Here is a 23,299-nt window from a genome sequence, read left to right as displayed (position 1 = left end):
AATTTTGCCTTTTTGCATTAGACTGATACATATTGAGCATGATTTTACAAGTCAGAATTTCATTTTCCAGTGCGCAGTAACTCAAACCATTTCAAACCATCCAACAGCATTATCTGAATGCTGCTATGCTAAAGTCAGTTATTTCAAATACTCTTCCACTTTTGAAACTGGATTTATTTCCCTTGCAAGGTATACTATTTCTTAATTAGACTAAGAAATGGGACGATATAATGCGCTATTACTGTAGACTTCTTTTGTTCTTATTTTCGTAATGAAGCAGGTATCACTTAGGGAAAACAAAGAAAACAAAACCTCTCGACCTTGATTTTTCTACTAAACCTGTTCCTCCCTTGGTCTTTCCCTTCTCAGTTGAGGGCACCAGAACCCATTCCGTTGCTCTATCCACAAACCCAGAGGGCGTTCCCTCACCCCTACACTAATCCATCCACAAGTCCTCTCATTTCACCTCCAAATAAACTCAAATCCATCCCCCCTCCCACCTCTTGCCATTATTCCTGGTCTGGCCACTGTCCTCTCAGTTGGATTACTGCAGTAATCTCCTAACTGGTCTCCCTCATTCTCCTTTTGCCACATTTCAGTTCATTCTCTACACAGCTAAAAGCACGATCTTTTAAAAGCAAATCAGATTATGTTGATCCTCACTTAAACCTTTTAAAGGCTTCCCCTGCACATTAGAGTAAAATCCAAAATCCTCACCCTGGCCTCTAGACCCAGCTCCTATGACCTCAGCTCTCCCTGTTTTCTTGCCAGCTTACCAGGCACTGAACATTCTGATCTTTCAGTCTCAGGACCTTTGCACATACTATTTTTTTCTGCTGGGAAATCTCTCTCCCCAATTCCACATAACTGACTCCTGCTCATCTTTCAGGTCTCATCTTAAATGAGACCTCCTAAGCAGAAGCCTCCCTGAATCCCCTCTCTATCATGTCATCAGATTATTCCTTGTTCATGATTTCTAGAGAAGCATGGTGGTTGAGAACAGGCTCTGGAGACAGATTGCCTGGGTGTTGAATCCTAGCTTGGCCACTCCTTGACCATATGTCTTTGCCCATATTTACTTAACCACTCTGTCCTTCAGATTCCTTTTATGTAAAATGGGGTATATTAATAATAATACCTCATAGAAGTAAGCCAGAAAGAGAAAGAAAAGTACCATATGATATCACTCATATGTGGAATCAAAAAAAAAAAAAAAAAAAAAGAAAGGAAAAAGAGGACACTAATGAACTCATCTACAAAACAGAAACAGGCTCACAGACATAGTAAACAATCTTCTGGTTACTGGGGGAAGTGGGGTTGGAAGGGATAAATTTGGGAGTTTGAGGTTTGCAAATGATAACCACTAGATATAAAAATAGATTAAAAAAACAAATTTCTTCTGTATAGCGCAGGGAATGCTATTCAGTATCTTGCAGTAATCTTTAATGAAGAAGAATATGAAAATGGAGATATGTGTATATGTATGCATGACTGGGACAATGCTATGCTGTACACCAGAAATTGACACATTGTAACTGACTGTACTTCAAAAAAAAAATATCTCATAGCATAGGTGCTCTGTGTATGGCATAGATTAAGCAGTAAGTAAATATTGGCAGGTATTTTATTATTCCTTCATGGCACATTTCTTGGGATTTAATTATTTTGGTTTCTGAAATGATTGTGCTTTTCTTATTTACTGCTGTGCCCCGACCACCTGGCACAGTGGTTGGTACCTACTAAATGCTTAATTATGTTGCTGAATGAATGCCCGAAAGCACACTTGATCTCACCCCTTTTGGAGCTTGCAGTCTAGAGATCGCAGACTCTAACCTTGCCCTTCTTACCCTTCCACACCTGGCCATTTTAGAGATGTGAAAACTGAGACCCAAAAGGTAGGGTGATTTGAGCAAAGCTTCGAGGGGGAAGAGGTATTGCTCTTTCCAGTTTCCCAGAGGGGAGTAACGTTTCTACTTGTCAGAAACGTGATGAAGCACCAAAAGCACGTGAAACCTGCTACATCCATTGTGAATGCAAGTCATAGCCTTTTATTCTGGGAATAAGAACCAGGGCAAAATTTTCATTACAAGAGAAAGAAAAAAGAGAGAAAGAGACAACCTGTGAACTCTCTGGATGGAGGAACGGGGTGGGTTGTAGTGCTGTTGACTGAGATGGCACTGGTGCTGCAGTTGTGCCCTCCTGGGAGAGATAGCCAGTCTCCTGTCCAAGCCAGTGCCTCCCCCAACCCAGGCATTATGTTCATGCCACATTTAGGAATCCTGAGGCCTCATTTTACAAATGAGGGAACAGAAGCTTAGAGAGGAGAAGGGACTTGCTCAAGTCCACAGAATGAATTGAACCCAAGTCTTCTGACTTCTAGCATGAGATTCCTTTAAACTCTAATTAATACAAAACCTCTTAATATGAGAATGGAGAGAAAGAGGAGGTGAGGAGGAGGATAGTGGAAGGAGGAGTTGTCAAATCAGGTGACCATTTGCAGGCAGGGGGACCGACAGGCCTGGGGCAACCAGAGACCTTGGTGCGAGGGCAGGGGAGTCTGCTGAGGAAAGAGGAGATGGAGGCGGGGGCCTAGCTGGGTTATTTTCAGAGCTGCTATCTTTGTCTGCATCTGCTAAATTATTAAACTGATATCACATCCTAGTGGGTGCCAAGCCAGGTTGCCAGGAAGAGACTGAAAGGGAGGGGTTGGATCTCTTTACAGAGGCCTTGAATCTTCTAGGCTGGGATGGAAGTCAACTCCTCAAACCTAGACCTCCTGCCCCACCCTACTCTCAGCTGATGGAGGGGATCCGGCTTTGGGCCACAGCCACACTGGCCACCACTCCCTCCATATGGTTCTGTCTCTGCTGTCGTGGGAGGGGAGTGTAGGATTGTATATAATAAACAGGACTCTGGAACCAGGTCCCCCCTAGGCTGCCTCTTCTCTTTCAGGGTCTCTGACTCAGACTGAAAACAGATACGACCAGCTGTGCAACCTTAGACAAATCCTTGATCTTCGTGTGTCCTTGTCTGTGCCCTAAGTATTAGCAGTTCCATTTCTCAGACCCTGAAGTTCACAGGGAAAAGTGCCTTTCTCAGAGCTGGGCTGCTAGAAGAGGACTGAGCTTCAATTCAAACTCAAGTCTCTCAAATTCCAGATGCCTTTCCTCTCTCTATTCTTTTTTTAAATTTTAGTATTTTCTCTATTTCCCATCTTTCCTACAAAAGTAATGTATCACTTTGATAAAGATCAGAAAAAATGAGTAATCATTATAGTTTAAAAATGTATTTCCTAATTCCAAATGTTGTGCTTGCTGGGCTGGCTGTGCCCCAAGAGGTGGTTGGTTGTGACCCCGGTCCACTCCCAGGAGTGTGGAACTTAGGGCAATTAAGGAAGCAGGCAGAGGCCAAAGCTCTCTCACTTCTGGTCCTGTGCACGTGGTGTTCCCATCCAGAATCCTTCTCCCTTCTTGTCCCCCCACCATCTGTTCACCACGTACTTTGATTCATCCTTCAGGTTTCAGTTTAAATATCACCTTCTGCAGGGAACCCTCCTTGTTCCCCTCCCCACCCAGCTGGGCTCACTGTCTGCTCTGTGTTCCTATAGCCACTGTATTTCCCCTATCCCAGGAGATACTGCACTAAACTGCCATCACCTGTGTCCTCCCTAGACTGTGTGCTCCCTAAGGGCAGGGATCTTATCTGATCATTGCTGTACCTCCAGCAGCCAGCCCAACAGAGAGAGTAATGATCACATTTGTCGAATGGGTGAAATAAAGAATGAATAAATGAATGAATAAAGAAGGGGACTTCTCAACAAGTTCTGTCTACCCTTGTATTATTTTTCAATTCAAACAAACATTATTTAAATGGCCTATGGGGCCAGGAGCTCTACCTAACTTCAGGGAATCTAATGATATAAGCAAAACGTGATGAAGCACAAAAGCACGTGAAATCTGATACATCCATTGTGAGTACAAGTCACAGCCTTCTGTTCTAGGAATAAGAACAGGGCAAAATTTTCATCACAAGAGATGGGGGGGAAAACAGAAAAGTAAATCTGTGAGCAAAACAAGTCTAAGGAGAGACTATTAAATCACTGAACAGTAAGGGGGGAGGGTATAGCTTAAGTGGTAGAGCACATGCTTAGCATGCATGAGGTCCTATGTTCAATCCCCAGTACCTCCTCTAAGAATAAATAAATAAATAAATAAAATTACCTCCTCCCACCAAGCCAAAAAAAAAAAAAAAAAAAAGAAAGAAATTAACTAAACAATAAACCAATACATATAAATGACTTGTGGGAAATTCCATAGAGGATAGGAACAGGCGACATACCAGAGAAGAGCAGGGAGGTATGCTATGACATTGGGGTGGGTCAGATCTGTGTTTGAATCTTTGCTTGGCTACTTATCTGCTGTGTGACCTTGAGCAGGTCTCTTCGCTTCTCTGGGCTTCAGTTTCTCAGCAGGAACAAAGGCTGCTGATGCCCCTCACTTAGGGATGCTGTGGAGACACAAACATTCATGTATTCAGTAAATGTAGGTTGAGTATCTCCTCCTATTCAGAGAAACAAGTTGCCCAAGATAAGTGTGTGCGGGATTTGAACTCAGGTCTGACTGATTCTCTGGATCTGGCTGATGGTGGAGGGTGGGGTAAATCCTGATCTTATTCCCCTTGACTCATCCCACAGAAATTGGGAGTGGTGATCTGCTTGATGCAGGCAAAACACCTGTCAGTCTCCGCACAGTGATGGGGGAGGGGTCTTCTGCACAGAGAAAGACACAAGGTTTGATGACACAAAGGAGACCATTCAAAGGGATAACAACATTCAGCAGGGCATTCCTCCTTGCTTCGGGCAACCTGGTCACTCTTAAGCATCTGTCATCCCCACTGAGCCCCTCTGACTCACTGAGCTCCCAACCCCCTCACTGAACTTCCCTTCTTCCTCTCCTTCTGTGAGCCTCTAGCACCAGTGTGCCCAGTAAACCCCTCTCCCCTCACTGAGCCCATCACATTCACTGAGCCCCTCCCCTCGCCTTCCCTGAGCCTCTGCTACTCCTGGTCACTGAACATCCTCCCCCTCACTCCTTCCTTCTAAGTCTTCCTTTCCCCTTCGCTGGGCCTGACACCCTCTCATGAACCTCTCCTCCTCTCTGAGCCCCTTCTGAGCTGCCTCTCAGGAGCTGAGGTGTCTCACCCACGAGTCCCCATCACTCAATCTAAGATACTTAAAAGCACTTAGAGAACATGATGTGGAGAGTAGGAAGGTGGGGCGTGCTTCACTGTTCTCCTCATCAGGCCAGTACAATAGCCCCATCAGCCTCCTCTTCAGGCTGGGGCAGTAATCACACTGGCTACACTTTTGTTAGTTCCCTCTGAGCCCAAGTTCACCACAGTTCTTTCCAATTGGTTTTAGCTGGTTTCTGGCCCTCCAACCCCTGCACCTGCCCAACACAGAGACCTCCCACTTCTGATGGCACTTTCAAGTGGATGGTAGGGCCATGGTGTCCAGGTCAGTGTTTGGAGGGGGTAATGGCAGGATCACTTCTGCTGTGGGAAAAAATGGCCAGGGCTCAGTTCTATCATTTTGCCAATATGACTAAAGTCTTAGTTAAGGAGGGTCCCCTCAATGATAGTGAGGAGACCCAGGAATCTAAGCCCCTAAAGGGCATTGAATGGCTCAGCTTATCCCATTTAGTGGTCCAGATTCAGCCACTGACCTCGGGCAAGACTCCACGGCACCTTCTGGGTCTGTTTTGCCCTCTGTGTAAAGTTGTGGGGACACCTACTGGGAGGAGCAAACAGAAGCGGGGCAAGGGAAGAATTTTGCCCACCGTGAGGCCCCGGACTCCTCAAGACGGCCACCAAGGTTTGTGAAAGCCTCACCAAGCTCAGCAGCAGCGCTATGGTTTGTTCTACTAGGGAAGGGTCTGCCTTATGCGGAACCAACCCCGCCAGATCCCTACTGGGATCCCTCTGTATTAACCTTTTCATCGCCACAGGGAGATTGGAGAAGAGAGTCCTGGCGAAGTTCGGCCTTGGTGACCAGGTACAGCCGGTTCGGCCGAGGAGCAGCGTGGGATACGGGAAGGAGCACTGTGCAAGGAGTCAAGCCTCCTGAGTTCTAGCTCAGGCTTTCACTGTCAAACAGTGTGACCTCAGGCAAAACCCTCCCCCAGGTGGGGTCTGGAGTCCATGATTTCTAAGCACCAGCTACCAGGGCATATGAGCTCAAGGGCCAGACCAGAGAAGATACGTCCCCATTTCCACCCAATTTTGGGGAGGTAGATGGGGACTGGATGCCCTAGAAGGGTAGAATGGGACGAAGCACCAGGGACCTGAAGGGTTTGGGCAGTGTCCCGATTAGGCGGGGCAGGGGAAGCGGGTTTAGGGATGCCGGTCTCTGATTGGCTGTGCTGCCCCTCGCTCCGCCCCGTGTTTTATAAGACGCACAGGAGGCGGGCGCGGCGGTGGCGTGGGGTCTGCGGCCGCATCTTTCTCTGGCCACATCTCTCTCCGGTCCGCAGCGTCTATCCACCCACAGCGTGGGGGACAGCCAGCCAGACCCGCGGACCGACCGCTGCAGACCGCCAGGGGGCGGGGGATGCCGGGCTGCCGGATCAGCGCCTGCGGCCCGGGGGCCCAGGAAGGGACGGCGGAACCGGGTTCCCCGCCGCCGCCTCCCCGGGAGCCCCTGTCGTCCCCTCAGCCCCCGCCCCCAACCCCGACATTGGCCTCGACCCCAGCTCAGGCCTCACCGCTGCCCGAAGCAGCCCTGGGGTCGGCAAGCTCGGCCAAGGGGCAGGAGCTGCAGCGCTGGCACCAGGGCGCTAGTGGGGCCGCGGGGAGCACTGGGCTAGCAGGGGGCGCGGGCGGCGGCCCGGGCGCGGCGGCTGCGGCGGCGGGGCCGGGGGGCCGCGCGCTAGAGCTGGCCGAAGCGCGGCGGCGACTGCTGGAGGTGGAGGGCCGCCGTCGCCTGGTATCAGAGCTGGAGAGCCGAGTGCTGCAGCTGCACCGGGTCTTTCTGGCGGCCGAGCTGCGCCTGGCGCACCGTGCAGAGAGCTTGGGCCGCCTGGGGGGCGGCGTGGCGCAGGCCGAGCTCTATCTGGCGGCGCACGGGTCGCGCCTTAAGAAGGGCTCACGCCGCGGCCGCCGCACCCGCCCGCCCGCGCTGCTCGCCTCCGCGCTAGGTCTGGGCGGCTGCGTGCCCTGGGGCGCTGGGCGCCTGCGACGGGGCCACGGTCCCGAGCCCGACTCACCCTTCCGCCGGAGTCCGCCCCGCGGCCCCGCCTCCTCTCAGCGCTGACCTTCGCGCCGGGACCCCTGGCCACCCCGACCAGCAATCGCCGAGGTGCCGACCGATAGATTGGGGACGCCAGCTGAATGGACGGTGTCACCGACGAGGATGGACCGACTGGCCGACCACAGGAAGAGACAGTCAGGGGGCCGGGGGACCAGTAGAAGGCTGAACTGAGGTGCGGTCTTAGCGGCTGGTGCATCCGAGGGGTGGCGGGGCGGGATGGTGCCAGGTTCCGGACCTCCCTTTCCTGGGGCTTCTGGAGTCCAATGGGTCCTTAATAAAGATGTCCGCTTTCTGTTGCTGCCTCTCCCAGACCTCCTGGGGAACGAGGTGATAGCATCAAGTCCTCACCATAGAGTTGGACAAATTGAGGGTGCTCAGATCCCAGGAGGGGTTTGCCAGCAAACTTTTACCAGCTGGAGCCCGCTACGCTGTTGCAGAACCCCCTACCCTGACCTCCACCTGTGTTGCCTTTCCTGGATCCCTTGGGGCTGTAAGAAGAGTCTTGCCCATGAGGCTGCTGCTTTCTGGCACCTCCCTTTGGGAGGACAGAGTAATGAGGCCCCAGGATAGGGTGGGGGTTGGCACTTTTACCACTGAGTTCTCTCCTAAGTCCCTGTTTCACATTTGGGGAAGTGGAATCCCAGAGAAGCTAAGGATTTGCTTGCATCATACTTATACTTAGGCCCCTCCACTTCCAGGAGACAGATCTTTTCTCAGGCCCCCATGAAGCTTCGCTAAGAGTACAGCCTGACTCAGATGACCAGGGTGGGGTGTTTGGTGACTGCCTAAAGCCTTGCTGGATCTCCTAGGAGCCCCCTCCCAATCGCTAAGATGGCTCTGCCAGGTGATATCCTTTAACAGGCCCCAGGGGGGCAGGTATGTCATTGGCTTCTTGAGAGGGGGGCCTTAAAGGGCCAGACCTGAAATGAGATCTGCTTTCCTTTCTTTCCACATGCCATTCAGGCCCCTGCCCCACTCAGCTGTGAATGGCCTGGCTGTTGCTTTGCTGCTCACCATCTGAGTTGACTGCATCCTCACTTATCAGTCTCTGAAGAGGGTATCCTCACTTCCTGGAAGGATTGTAGTGAGGTTAACACAAGGCAGGGGTCTGTCTTCTTCTCCCATAAGTCGTGGAAGAGTGTTTTATTCTCTTAAATCACACCTAGAAATAGGTGCTGCTTTTGCTGGTGGAGCCAGGAGCTAATTCAAAGCCCTCATTTTAGAGTGGCAAGGTCACATGCCAGCTAGGGACAGAAGTAGGTCCTAGGCCTGTGTGTATCCTTCCTGCAGTATCTCTTCACTGTCCAGGGGCAGGTGCTAGAGAGAACTGGTGTCAGCCTGCCTGCTGTGTGACCAGGACATCTCTGCCCCCTTTTTGGGTGGGTTTCCTCAGTCCCTCTCTGAACATAGCTGTCCCTCCTCATGCCAGGGCTTTGGAATGGGGAGAAGGGAGCAGGATGAGATCATCAGAGTCACGGGATTCTGGTTTAATGCTGGAGTCCTCAGGGTCAGGTGCACTGCTTTGAAAGGCAGAGCCCCAGGGGCCCTCACTTGACCTTTCCTCAGCAACCTTTCCTCTCCCCAGGTACCAGACTTTTTGACTGGTTTCTCAGCTAACAGCCAGGCCTTCCTGAACGCATTCTTAGCTGGGGAAAAGAAGTCCAGGAGGAGTTCTCAGAGACTCTAAGAGCTGGGGGACCAGGAGAGCAGTGAGGAGCTCTGGCATCCTCTGGCCTCCCCAGAAAGGGAGAACCTCCCAAAGCTACTCAGGTCATTTTGGGTCTAGAGGCCCAGAGAGGGCAAGGACTCCCTGGAGGTGACACAGTGAGGAGCTCAGGCTGCAGCACTGGGCAGCAGCCAGGACTGTTTGCTTTCTGGGTTGCACAGGAGAGGGACACTTGGTCCAGAGAAGCTTTTAGCTAATGGTGTAAAGTGCTCTGTGTCACCACAGTTTTGCCTTTCTCTGGGATTTGTTGGTAATCAGCTTTGTCCTGACTTTGGGGGAGGGGGTGGGTAGGGAATTAGAGATGGCTCCTGCTGGAGAAAGTGGTAAATGTAGGAAATGGACATTGGTCCTAGTGTCACAGGCAGCTCTGTCCCCTCCCTCCACTTCCAGATGTCCCACTGATTCTCACTAAGGGCCTTGGCCAGGGCACACAGCGCTCAGTGACTTGAACCCCAGCTCTTGACTCAGTGCTCTGCCCACTACCCCTTAGCCAACTAATTAAAGTCACCTTTGCACCCCTGCCTAGCCCACCCCTCTAGAAGGCTCCATATTCTACTCAACCAACCAACATTGCTATCTGCTCAGTCCAGGGACTTGAGAAGCAACACTGAATTAGAGAGTCTATGCTTCCAAGGGCCCACGTCTCCCAGCCATCCTCTTGGCAGCCTTACCTGGCAGTCATCATCCCAAGCAATCCTCTGGGGCTGGGCAGTTTGTGGTGTTGGAGGGCTGTTTTTAGGCCTTCACAAATAACTATAGCCCCTGGTTATATAATATGCCCCCCATGACTTCCTGAAGACTTTCTAGATGGCCCCCAGCCATCTAACCCTGGGGACTGGACTGAGTACGGGGGATCTTGAGGGATCTGTGCACTGAGGACGTTGATAGCCACCAGTAAATGTGGGATCTTAGCAGAAGGAAATGAGGGAAATAGGAGCCTTTCTTCAGGCCAGTGCCTGGGGCTGGAAGACCAGTTCAGGATTCTAGTTGGGACTTGGCCCTTGCCTGGATGAGCTCTTTCACTCTCTTGGCTGGCCCTCGCCAAGTGAGGGCACCTCTGGGCAGTGCCACCAGAGGGCAGTGTGGGACTGCTTTCTGGGGCGTGGGGGCGTGGCTTGGAGTAGGCTTGGTCCCCAGTGTCCCTGCACCCGATCAGCCCCTTCGCACGTTGTCCGGGCTTCTCAGGCTTTGAGCTTTACGGGTCTGGCGGAATTAGCTGGTACTTGCGGTCATGTAGCGAAGGGGCGGGCCCACTGACCTCAGGGAGAAGGTCCATCAGGAAAGGCTTTCCTGAAAAGAGAGGTTGCCCCTGTTGGCGGTCACGTTCTGAGTAAAAGCCCAGAGTCGTTTTCACTCCTCACAGATTTGTTACACTGATAATTGGTTAGAATAGCCCTATCCCACTGCCACCTGGGGATACAGGAGGCTTCCTAGAGATTGGGTTGAAGCAACAATTCTCAGCTAAGGTGCTCCAAGCCTGCAGTGGGTAGTCTCTAGGAGGCTCCCTTTCCCTGACAGCCAGGTCCTTCGAGAAAAACCCAGCGTCCCAGGCTTCCCCAAGCTGAAGGAGAGCCTTAACCTCGTCACTTGCTTGATAGCCAGCGTGGGAAGAGGTATTTGGGAAAGCTGGGATGTCCCCAGCCTATTTCTTCCCACATTAGTCCTTGACCACACCCTAGCCAGGAGTGATGGGAATCCTTGGTTCTAGAATAATATATTAACCACCTCCTCTGTGCCAGGTACTGTGCTAAGCGCTTTACACCTATTATCTGTTTCAATCCTCTTGGCTACTCTGCAGTAGGAATTATCCCTATTAACATGGATGAGGAAACTGAGGGTCAGGGAAGGCAGGTGAGTTGTCCAAGGACATAGAACCTGTAAGTGAAGGATACCTTAAACATTAGGCTATGTGGCTTTTTATTTATTAGGCTAATGAGGGCTCCATTTGGAGGGTTTCTGGGCTCTCATCCTTTAAGTCTGGGTACAGTCACCCCTGGTCCTTGATTCTGGGAAGGGATGTGATGAGATGTTGGAGGAGTGGCAGAAGGTGCCCCCAACAAGGTCTGGACACAACCCCAGAGGCTGGCTCCCCAGCTTGGTTGTCTGGGTTTTGTGGGGTGAGTCAGGCTGAGTCAGCACACCTGGCTTCAAGCAAGGGTGGGCCAAGGATGCTCAAGGTCTGGGCTTGCCTTGGAGGGCTGCTTCCTCTCCTGCACACCTGGGCTGGAGAGTTTGGTGCCAAGGAGAGCAAAGCGCCTCAGATGGCAGAGGAGGAGGGTGAAAGGTAGGGCACAAAGTGTCCTGTGTTAGAACAAGACAGACCTGGGGTTTAGTCCTGGCCTGGAGCTTCTCAGCTGGGAGACCTTGGGCAAATGACCCTTCTCTGAGCCAGTTGTGTGTGTGTGTGTTTCATGGGGAGCTAGAGAGGAGATAACTTCTGAGAATTAAATGTGAGGTCACACTAAGTGCCTAACACATAGAGGAGGTTGGGAAATGTTCGATAGAGCCAACCTGCCTAGCCCAGGACAGGCTGCCAGGACAGATCCCCCAGGCAGTGTGGGCCTTTGCTTCTCCAGAGCATCGCCATATCAGGCAGCCCTGAAACAGTCCCCTTTCTCCCCCCACTACAGTCCCTGAGGAACTCCATAAGGGGAGAGGTGGAGGAGGGGGCAGGCTTTTTATCCCAGGAACATTCCATTCCAGCTGCTCAGACCAGTGGGGATCCCAGCCAAGGACAAAGGCCCAAGGGAGCTCACCCCAGGAGCCCCCACCCCTTCTAGGGCAGGAGCCAGTGGAGCCCAGTTCCAAAATATTGCCCCTGCACCTTCTCTCCACAATGGTCCCTCTTAGGGAGGTAGATGTTGAAGGGTTTGGGTGGGGCTGGGTGGCTGTGGGAGAGAGTTAATTAAAGCACTTGAAATGATTCTTTCCAGCTCCTCCCAGCTCCTTAGAGCCTCGTCTCTGGATCTGGACTCCTGGATTCTGTTCCTTCCCTGGGCACCTCCTTCAGGAAGACTTCTCGAATCGACCTTACACAAGCACGGCGCCCTCTTCACTTCACAGGAGCCCTTCACTTTATAGTGGCAAGGGGCTGGATTCTGGGGAAGTTGCCTATACTATGAATTTCTTTATATATGCCACATGTGACTTTGGCTTACACTGTACAATTGGAAATGTTACAATTGTACAGGTCCTTGAGATGCAATCAGATTATTTAAGAGAGCAGCAAACATTTCCAATGTGAAAGTGAAAAAGATTTCTTTTAAAAATATAGTCATCATTCTTAAATCACAGTGCAGCTGAGGCCCCCATTTGGCTTCTCAGTCTAACAACGCCAGGAGGCCTGTTTGAGGGAAAACATTGCTCTGAGGAATTCCTTGCTGTCCTTGCCCTCTCTTCATGGGCACGGGCATGTGGCCCCTCAGAAAAATGATTGCTTCTAGGTCCCTGGGGGACACACCTCTTTCTCAGGAAGAAGTGTTGGTAACATAAAAATTCCAAGCTAAGTTTTAAATGAAAAAAAATGGGCACATTTATTCAAATATCCTAGGGATAGAGGGATGGGGGCCACACTAACTCACACGCAACCCAGAACTTGTAGAATTCTGCAAAATGAATGCATATTGAGTCAGTCCCCTGATTTATACATTCAGAAAGAATAAAGCTCAGTAATGTGAGACAAATGTGTGTGGTTTTGAGGCTTTACTCTGCAAGTGTGCTCGCTGCTTTCCTTTGTGTGTGTCTGTCATGGCTCTTTAAGTTGGCAGTTCCTTGAGCAGCTTCTGTTCAGTTTCGTTTGGCAGTCTGGGCCTGGTTGACTGATTTGCAGACTGACTGCTCCCTTGACCTGGCTCAAAGCTGACCCTCTCCAGGAAGTCTTCCCCAATTAAGGACATGATGAGGAAGCCAGGGGATGGAAAGCATGCAAAGGGAGGCTGAGCATGTTTGTGATAAACTGGCAGCATGATCTGGGGCCCATGCTGGTGACTGGATGGACCTGTCAGTCAGTCAGCGTCCCAGCAGGAGACTGGGCACATTCAGACTGGGGAGAGATTTTAAAAGGAAATATCTCCAAAGATGGGGGCTGAGCTTAAGAAACTAACAAGATAAGGTGCAGCTCTCTGGGGCTAGCAACCCGGGAGAAGCCTTTACATGTCCTGGGCCTGAAGGGGGAGACGAGGGGTAGAAGGGAAGGGGAGAGGAGGGCACAAGGACTGGAAAGTACAGCTGTATGGAGAGAGCCCCTGACCAGAGCAGTGGTCTTTGGTTGAGAGACCAGCCAACCAGCCACCTGGTGGGAAGGGAGCAGGGGAAATGAACACCCTATTCTCCTCCTCTCTCCAGTAACTCCTGCTGGGGACTCTCACTGGCTGAACCCAACAGGGAGGCAGGGAACAAGGGAGCCATTGATGCACAGTCCATAGAGGTCAGCCTCTCAAGGGCACAGAGCATGGAGAAGGGCAGAGAGTGGGACTGGAAGGGACAACACATTGCATAACTGCCCGGGGGCATATCTTCTGTTTCCCAAAGTTCACAGCAAGGCTTTTTCCCCCTCTGGAGCTCCCCTCACCCACCCACTGAGGGAGATGGGGGAGGGCTGGACTGTTGCTTGGAGAGCACTGTTGGGGCAGGGGGTGGGGCACGGGGCTTTCCCCCCTCAGCCTTCCCCTCTCTGGCTCTGATTCCCAGTACTTGATTCCTTCCTGTCCTGGCATCTTAGGTGGCTGCAGGAACTGTCCACGAAAGAACAATGCCAGCCACTGAGTCAGTGTTTTTCTCACACCTGGAAACACTGCACCACGCCCAAACACACCCACAGGCACACCTGCTGCTACACGGGCCTCTGATGTAGCCACCACACGCCACGGCTGGTGGCACAGCTGCATCAAGAAAACGTACAACTCTGCTACACTGTGCTGCGTGGTTATACATCAAACGGCGAAGTCACAGTAATGCCAACTCTTTAACTCTGTCACATGCCAAACATACTCCGTCACATACACGTACAGGAGACATATGTCATGCTGGCCATGTGAAATCAGAGTGTAGGGGCAGGATGGAGCAAGGGTTAACAGCAATGACTCTGGAGGCAGACAAACCTCTTTGACCTCTCTGGCATCAGTTTCTTTATCTGTAAAATGGAAACACGACTTTCTTCTCTCTTGGAGACATTGTGAGGGTGAAATGAGAGGGTATGATTGCAGAGCTCTTAGTATGGCTCCTAGCCTGGAACACTCCAGAAGTGGTAGCTGAGAGCACACACATCTGCACAAGGTCAGCACAACAGCCTCAGGCACAGGTGCTTTTCCCCAGACACGCCTGCCAGGAGCACGTGTACATGGACAAGTCTCTGCCTGGAACGCCCTTTCCCCAGACATCTCATCTGTGTGGCTCATTTCCCACTGTCTTTAAGTCTTTGTTCAATCCAGTGTCACCCTTTCAAGGAGGTTTATCCTTTTAAAAATGGCAAACCTCAGAACTTCCAATCCCTTACCCTGCTATGTATATTTTTAGACATCCGTTGGCCTTCTAAGACTATATAGTTTCCTTTCTTTCCATCCCATTAGAATGTAATCTTCCTGAGGGTAGGGAACTTAGTCTTTTGTTTGCTGTTGTTTTCCCACCCTGAGAGGGGTGGCTGGCGCATGTGGGCTGAATCCAGTGTTTACAAACCTGTGCCCTGGGTTTCTGGCTGTGTCACCCCTGATACAAGCACATGCAGGTGAACTCCACTCCCCACCCCAACAAGCTAAGCCTGTGTGCTTACACTGTGAGCATCCCCTCATGCCCAAAGCAGGAGCTGGGACAAACTTACTTCCTCTCCTCTAGGATCCTAGTTGGGTGGGCACAACCCAGGGTGGGGTGGGAGGCTACTTTCAGTCACCACAAAATAGCCTTTCCTCTTGCCCTCTGACCATTCTAAGTCCCACAGGGACCCATTGTGCAAATGAGATGACTGGGCTCATCCAGGTGACCTGGGGCCTCCTCTGCGGCCTTGTTTTTTCCACTCTGGTTGGAACCATCAAAGCCAGCACTTCAGAGACCACTAATGAGGCTGAATATATTAAGGGCTTTGCAATCCCTGGATCAAAGAGGCTGGGCAGCGTCCAGGCCCTTGACTGGCTGATGCCCTGAGGAAACAGCTCCATGAAAGCCTGAGGCTGGCACTCACTCCCAGCCAGGCACAGCCCCAGCTGGGTTTGGGAAGGAGAGTCCTTGCCGCTCCAGGGGATCTGCTTAGAGCAAGCCAGAGTGTGCCCACCAGCATTTGGGGGTGTTAAAGGGAGCTGGAGGATTGAGGAAGACTCTCTCAGGAGGGAGGCCAAACCTGGGCTCCTGCTCTGGGGGACCATAGAAGCTCCCCAGTCCCAACTGCCACTATTGGAGGGGTCTTAAGTCCAGACTCATCCCACTTGTTTGCCGCCCGCTTCCTGGGAAGATTGGGGAAGGGAGCAGAGCTGGGGTCAAGCATCCCTGAGCACTGCAATGTGAGACCAGGTCCAGGGTCATTAGGACTCCAGGTAGGAAAAATTGAAATATTTGTTCTTTAACAAGAGATTTGCTGAGGCAATGTATGGGGGCAAGTTACACGGGTAGACAGTACCTCCTAGCACGTCACAAAGCTGGGGCTGGTGTTGAGGGGAGGAGGCCCAGGACTCAGATGCCACCCCCCAAATGTCCCCTCTCACAAGCCAGACTTAGGCCTGGGGAGGCGACCACAGCCCCTAGTCATGGAGGTCCTTCTCCCAGGAGAAAGCATGGTGCTAGACTCAGTGTAGACGATCTTTATTGGCAGGTGTTGAGTGCAAAATAGTAACAAATCCAGAGGGAGGGGAAATGAAGCGGGGCATGGCTTTCATCCCCCACATAAGAACCCTATAAACAGGCCAGTGGGGGTGGGAGCACTTGATTGTTTCCTCTTTGGACCCAGAGCCCTCCGGAGAACAAGCTCCCAGGCAGGAGGGCTCCTCACGACAAGGGGGAAGGGAGCAGCACCCCAGAAGGGGCATGGGCTGTGTCCCACCTCAGGCTGCTGGATTCCTGTCGAGTCCACACACCATGACAGCTCGAGGTATGGGTGTTAGAGGACTGGGCTAAACCTATCCCTTTCCAAACTTAGGTATCTGCCTCATGCCTCAGTTTCCCTCCTCCTGGTGATGAGCCAGGTTGGACCACCAGGCCCTGTTAGTGGCCCAGCCCAACCCAAAGTGAGTAGTTCCCCTAACATACCAATTTTAGCCATTTTGTTGTCTGCAGCCCCTTGGAGGCTACTGGTTTCACTGTGGGCTGGCCCTAGCCAAAAAGACCCTTTCTAGGCCACAGAAATCAACCTGAGATGATGGGCATTGAGGTGGCTACTATCCCAAACATGCTTTGTCTGCTGAAGGCAACTGACTCCCAAGACAAAAAGCCCCTGCACCCTACAATCATGCTGGTCCAAGGTGTGGTGCAGTAACCAAAAGGTCCACCTATCAAGAACCCCAGCTTGGCCTTAAGTCCACAGGGTCCTCATTCGGGGGAGTCTGGTCTTTTCAGTTGAAGGCCCAGCCCTGCAGCAGTGCTGGGCCACCTGGTACAGGCTGCCTGTCTCTGGTCATGTCCTCCACACACTGCTGGAGGCCCCACTCCATCTGGGGAGGCCTGGTCCTTTCTGGCCAGGGTCCGAGTCAGTTACAAGGCAGCCAGGTGGGATAGGAGGCGTGGGCCCGGGCCAGTAGAGGCTGCACGGGGGTCACGTAGTAATTGACAGTGGCCGGCACGACCCCGTCGGGGCCTGGAGGGCGCCAGGCCAGGGCGGCGGTGGCCGCCGGGCCCTGCTCAGCCAGTGCCTGGAGCGCCAGGGTGGCGATGAGGTCCAGCGTCTGGCGGCGCTCGTGGCTCATGAGGCACACGGTGCTCTCGTTGACCACCCGGTGCAGCGTCACCAGGCAGGCGTAGCGGCGCGCCGAGTCGGCCCCGCTGAAGTGGGCCTCCAGGTAGCGCTCCAGCGTGCGCTGCTGCTCCGCCAGGTCCGGGAAGTCGATGAAGAAGCGGGAGCACATGTAGCGCTGCAGGGCGCCCACGTCGGTGCTGGGCCGCGGCCGGAAGCCCCGCACCAGCAGGTGGCAGTACTTGAGGAGGCCGCCCCCGCGGATCTCCTCGGGGCTGCGTGTGGCGATGACGCGGTGCCGCAGGTGGTCCAGGGCCTCGGCGAAGTCCCCGTACAGGCTCTCGCCTGTCACTGTCGGGTGGAAGGCCTCGGACATGGGTGTGGATGAGCACTGGCCGAAGAGCAGCAGGGAGTCCAGCAGGATCTGGAAGGAGTCTATGCTGAACTCGAATTGGCGCCTGACCGAGTCCACGAACTTGAGCTCCATGTTCTTGCCGCTTTTGTTGGACAACGAGATGAGGCTCCAGCGGTCCGTGTCCGTGCACACTTTTACCAGCTTCTGCACGTAGGCCTCCTTGAGTGTCAGGGGCGTGATCTTTGCCCGGCTCACACCGGCAGGCAGGAAGTCCAGCAGGCAGGCCAGCACCACTTCCTTGGTAAGCTGGAAGGATGCCTCGCTGCGCAGGTCCACGCGGAACACCAGGTCCAGGTCCTTGTAGCCCAGGCCACTCTCGGGGTGCAGCACGTGGCTAGCAGCCGAACCGTGCAGCCGCACACCGTGCACACGCAGCCCCCTTTCCTCTAGGCTGCTGCGGACGACCTGCAGAGGGGACGCAGGAAGGGGAGGTGTCAGCAGGAGGGAGAAGTGACAGCGACCTGGGCCTCAGGGTCCGCTGTGGGCTTCCACATAATAATCACAGTGACATCAACCACTGTTGACCACTTATCAGCTGTTGTGCCTTTGGAAAGTTATTCATCTCTGAAGCCTTTATTTCCTACTCTGGTCCATTAGGAGGAATGACTCAGAAAGAATAGCAATACTGATAGCAAACACATGCATAGAATTTTCTAAATGCCAGGTCCTGATCTAAGCCCTTTACACATTAGAATATAAACTCACATAATTTTCACAGTAACTCTATGAGGCAAGTACTATTATTCCCACCCTATAGTTGGGGAATTGGAAGAACAGAGGGGTCAAGTAACTTGCCTGAAGTCACACAGCTGGTGAATGAAGAGCTGGGAATTAAACTCAGAGTTCCTGTCTTAATCATTATGCTATTCTACTTCTCTAAAACTGCAAGTAAAACAGTTTTGTGCCAGGCATGATGCAAAATGCTCAGATGTGTTGGGAATGTAATTGGTAGTTAACATGTATTACAACATTAACCCTCACAATAATCCTGTTTGAGTATTTTTAACGCAACTTACAGATGGGGGACCTGAGGTACAGAGAAGTCGTGCCCAAGTCAGAGATAGCCAGGCTGAGACTGAGACTAGAACCCAGGTCAGTTGGATTCTCAAGTCCATGCACGCTCTTTTGACCATGACACATTCATCTTAATTCCTCTTTACAAGGATCCAGTGAGGCAAATATTAGACTCATTTTACAGATGAGGCTTTAAGTGGTAAAATACCTAAGGCTCATTCAGAAATGGCAGAGCTGGAAGTTAAAACCCGGACTCTTACTGCTCTTGGGCAAGGAGATGGGTCAAGATCTCAGGAAGCCTCCCCAGTCAAGAGGAAAGAATATAGCAGATCCTGTGCTAACATAGGAACACGACAGATAAACCTACGAGTCACCTTGAGCCTGTTCCTCTAGCCAGAGGCGCCTCCCTAGGACCAGGGAGGGGAGAGAGAGGAGCTGAGCCCTAACATTCAGTCCTCCCAGCAGCCCAGAGTACTTCACACACAGAAAGTGACCAGGCAGCATTCCTACCCTGAGTGATTCTGCAACCCCGCCTTGTTGCTAAGTCAGCGCCAGGCTGGGCTGCTCTGCTGGCCTCCCCGGGAATTACTGCAAAGAATGCACCTAAGTGCTGAGGAGGCAAGCTGCTGTGGGGCAATCTGAGGCGGGCGGCTCCCTCCAGGAAGCTTCCGGGAGGAGGACCCTGACTGGGGGAAGGTATTGTCACGGCTATGGGGGGTCAGCAACTGGCCATCAGGAACATGGGGAACCACGCAGCTGGGGTAGGGGAAGAGGAACATTGGTTAGGCACCTATTGGGCACCAGGCATTGGACATTCTCACCAGAATCTATGGGCAAATAGATCTTTAGGGTCTCCAAGCTATAGATGGGGAAACTGAGAAGTGAAGCTACCAGCCCAGTGTCACTCAGATGTGTCTTCAAATCCAGGTCTGGCTGATTCCACAATCTACCCTCTTTCTACCACATTGACCATCCCAGGATTCAGAAGGAGCAGAGAACCATGAACTAGGGTTCCAATTCTCCTTCCCTTTCAAAATTTCAGAGTGAGGGCAATCCTCCAGTCACCAAAGCCCCAGGCCAGAGTAGGTGGGGAGGGACAGTGGGGGTTGGGAGATGCCTTGGCCAGACAGACAGGAGAGGCTGGAGGTAAGGGGCCAGTTGCTGCAGTCCATCCTGTGGGACTTCCAACCCACACTCTCGCAACTGACAGCTGCACCCATGTAGGCCAAGGAGATAATCAGGCCAAAGACCTTGTCCCAAGGATCCTGGCAAACCTGCAGAGCAGACCAGCCCCCTCCCCAAACCCCTTTAGAGCTGATGAGACTTACTCAGTGCCAGCTCCTGCTCCTAGGCTGATGCCCACCCCAGGGCATGGCATCTGGCCTGGTGAGTAGGTAGCAGTATTCTCGTTAAATTGCCTGCGTCAGGCCATGGAGCCAGCTGTGTCAGCCAGCCAGCGGCTGTTGTCTGTTTCCCAGGTGTGACTACAGCCAGCTTGGCAGGCAGTCCCCAGATACTGCCACACCCAAGGACTGCAGGGCAGCTTGAAGCCTCCTGAATCAGACTTTCCAGCCATGGAGGGGGCAGTAGCTGCACCCTCCTTTCTCCTGTGCCAAGGCCCTCCCCCAAACCACTCTGGTCTCAGGCCACTGCTGAGACCTGTAGGGAGACTGTAGGTGCTTCAGCCAGCAGGCTTACCAAACTTGAATCCAGAGCCACCTAATGCAGGCCCTCTGGCTGTAACCAGAAAGATCCTAGTCTAATGCAATTCTCTGGGCCCAGAGAGGGCAAGGGACTTGTCCAGAGTCACACAGCCAGTAAGTGGCCAAACTTAATTAGAACCAGTCCTCCCAGAGCTATAGCCAAGGGGGCCACCTACAGGAGAGTGGGTCCCTCTAGCTTAGATACAAGCAAGAACATCATCTCTAGCTGCTCAGATTGCTGCTGTAGGCAAAGCCTTGCTGGGGTAGAGAGGGAGACAGATTTCAGTTCTTGAACTGTTGGGACAACTCAGCACTGGTGAGAAGCACAAAGTCAACACCAGCACCCTCACCACCATACAACCAATACCTCCCTTCCCCCTGCACACACATTTACACACATATCCCAGTAGCTTGTGGAGCTGCTAGCTGCAGATTCCTGCCAGGAGATGCACTTTCTTCCCCATAGAGGCAATTGCGCAGGTCAGGCGGTTGTGAAGGCACCTGTTCCCTTTGGATTCTGGAAGCAGAAGGGGTGTAGGAGAGTGGTTCAACCCATCCCCAATGAACAGATAGGGACACTGGGCCCAACAAAGGGAACTGACAGCTGCTCAGGCCCTGAAGTCAGATGTCCAACTTCCTAGTCCAGCTCTGAAGTCTCTGCCACCCCCTCCCCACTGCAGCTGGCAGCTCCCTGTTCTGTGATATTTGACCCTAATCTAGGGGACTGTACTAGGATCATACTATCAGCTCCTATTGACCTACAATCTCCTCCACCTGGCTGGGAGCACCTGAAAGGCAGGGAAGCTGGGTCCCAGTCACATCTAGGCCCTTAGTGTCCTGAATGGGGCTTGACATAGAGCAGGCATCAGTAAAGGCAGTGTGGACCATACTGACAGGGGTAGGGACTTCCCCTTCAGGGTACCCCTTGTCTCTGCAGAGGGGAACAGCCACACTGGGCTGATGCCTGGGACAATATTCCTGGAGATAAGAGCATTTGGGGCCCCCAAGATTGACCTGACTGTCCTGGGGAGAAAAGCCTCAACTGGTTTCCTAATTACACCATGACAGCAGCGGGGCCTCAGTGTGCCTCAGTGAGCAGCACTGGTGAGTCAGCCCTGGGGAATCTGCCCCCACCCCCTCCCATTCCTTGGGAGGGAGGGCGAGGTAATCCCCTAGCAAAGCACCCCTCCCCCTCCATGGAAGCTAAGGCAGAAGGAGGCAGGGGAGCGGCCTGCTTCACCTGGATTGTAAGGCTACCTCCCCAGAAAGAAAGTCCAAGGTATTGTAGTTAGATTTTCCTGTTTTGTCTAACAGAAGACTCTGCTAAGACCTAGAAGTTGAGTCTTAGGAACCGGAGAAGAGGTGGAAAAACCTTAAACCTGCAGTAACGAGCTCCTGGGAAGACTTAAGAGTCTCAGGATTTGATTTTCACCTCTAGGTAATCCTAGGCAGTTCACTGCCCTTCTTGGAGCCTCAGCTTCCCCAACTATAAAATGGTCAATAATCACCACATTCTGATATTTCAGAGCATGACAGTGCCTGGGCTATACAGATGAAAGAGCAATTTTAGGCTTGTTGAGGGTCCAGTAAAGGGAAGAGGGATTCTGCGGAAGAGGAGAGGAGTTACCAGAATTCTCTTCTCCCATTCCTCAGGAGACAGATGGGGCTCCAGCCAGAGACCCGGGCCTGCATTTCCAAGCTTGGGGAGGGGGAGGAACATCTAAATTGGACACCTGATGGTGCCCTCCGCCATGAGGGCATCAGGTCTGGCCTGGTGCTTAGTTAATCTCCTGCCACAATCCCAGTTGAGAGAGAGGGAGGTGCTGGGATTTCTTAGCTTTTGAGGGGGCTCCTGAGCCAAGGGCTATGGGAACACAGGACAGAGTCTGCCCCTAGAAACTTGAGGGAGGGGAGAGGTAGGGTGTGATGCCCAGGGATGACAATTTGGAGATGAAAAGAACTCAAGTATACACATCTACCCACCCTGGGCAGCTTGGCATCTGTTGTCCTTGAGGGGGGGGGGCTGTTCTCCCAGGACCAAGTCCCTCCCCATTCCCCCTCCGTTCCCGGGCCAGAGGAGAATTGTCTGACTGGAATCGGGACTCCCCAGAGGCAGGGGAAGGGGGAAAGTCAAGTGGGGAGAGATTATGATGTGCAAGGGAAGGGGGTACGGTCAACCACCAGTGCTGTGAGATTTTGTTACAGCTCCCGTCCTTCTCTGAGCCTTGTCTTCCTAGCTGTCCAGAGAATCGAACAGATTCCGGGAGCCTCCCAGCCACGGGAGCCTCCCAGCCACGAGAGCCTCAGGATCGAGACCTCATATTCCCGCCCAGAGCCTCTCACCTGGACGATCTGCCGGGGCTGCACGCTCAGCGTGGGGAAGTTGCCGCGCCCGTGAATGGGAATCGGCTCGCTCAGGAGCGCGTCCAGCCGCTTCACCTGGGGCCAGCTCAGCCCACTCAAGTGCCGTCCGAGGGAGGCCGACGAGGCCTCCGGGTCGGGGCCGCCGCCTGCCGGGGCCGCTGTGGCCACCTCCGAGGCCGCAGCCGTCCCCACCTGTGCAGCCGCCCGGTCCCGGCTCTCCGCTCCGCTCTCCGATGGCATCATTAGCCCTGCCCCTGGGCCCCGACGGCAGAAAGCGGGGGCAGGGGGATGTTTAATGAGAGGAAGGCAGGGAGAGCGGCTGGGCCGCGGCCAAAGCGGAGGGCGCAGGGACTGGACTGCAGCGACGGCGAGGCAAACCCAGGGCACACCTTAGACGGCGACGACCAACCGACCCTAAAGCATGTGGCGCCGGGCCCAGCCGATTCTTATAGGCCGCGGGCGACACGCCCATTGGTCCCAGCAGCTGTCACACAGCGGGAGACGCCCCGCCTTTCGACGTCCCTGCCATTGGTCAGCAGAGCTTTGCACGTGAGTCACTTGTCGTCAGGGAGATTCCGATTGGCTGGAAGGCCCGCCCCTGCCCCGCCCTCCTTCTCAGGCTAAATTCCCTCCTTTGGTCCTTAAAGAACTTTTGTTCACCGTGATTGGCCCGGACGGAAGGCAGGGCCTGGATTTAAAGGGACTGAGCCCTCCAGGGGCACACGTGAGGGAAGTGACCCGTGGAGTTTGTAGCGGAGTTGAGCCACTAAGAACTTTTTTTTTCCTTTGAAAGGAATTCACCCGGCCTGGTCCTGGTCATCTGCTATTTTCAGAAGCCCAGAGAGATTTGTGCCACTTGTTTAACTCCGTACAATGCTCCTCCTGCTCTCCCGCAATCTTC

At 53.0% G+C, this 23,299-nt stretch overlaps 2 protein-coding genes across 2 annotated transcripts; one reads left to right on the top strand and one right to left on the bottom strand.

Moving 5' to 3' along the window:
- Window positions 1-6,463: 6,463 nt before the first annotated feature.
- TRNP1 (TMF1 regulated nuclear protein 1) lies at window positions 6,464-12,715 on the top strand. The gene is made up of 2 exons (XM_031464461.2): window positions 6,464-7,478; window positions 11,966-12,715. The coding sequence occupies exon 1, from the start codon at window positions 6,608-6,610 to the stop codon at window positions 7,307-7,309; it is 702 nt and encodes a 233-aa protein (XP_031320321.2). The 5' UTR covers window positions 6,464-6,607; the 3' UTR covers window positions 7,310-7,478; window positions 11,966-12,715.
- Window positions 12,716-15,802: 3,087 nt separating this feature from the next.
- TENT5B (terminal nucleotidyltransferase 5B) lies at window positions 15,803-22,813 on the bottom strand. The gene is made up of 2 exons (XM_010993777.3): window positions 22,378-22,813; window positions 15,803-17,722 (listed from the first exon to the last, which is right to left on the bottom strand). Exons 1-2 carry the CDS (start codon window positions 22,639-22,641, stop codon window positions 16,700-16,702), a joined length of 1,287 nt encoding a protein of 428 aa, XP_010992079.2. The 5' UTR covers window positions 22,642-22,813; the 3' UTR covers window positions 15,803-16,699.
- Between the last annotated feature and the right edge of the window lie 486 nt (window positions 22,814-23,299).

The sequence above is a fragment of the Camelus dromedarius genome, chromosome 14, assembly GCF_036321535.1.
Source record: "Camelus dromedarius isolate mCamDro1 chromosome 14, mCamDro1.pat, whole genome shotgun sequence".
Taxonomy (NCBI): Eukaryota; Metazoa; Chordata; class Mammalia; order Artiodactyla; family Camelidae; genus Camelus; species Camelus dromedarius.
This window is presented reverse-complemented; position numbering and strand designations above follow the sequence as displayed.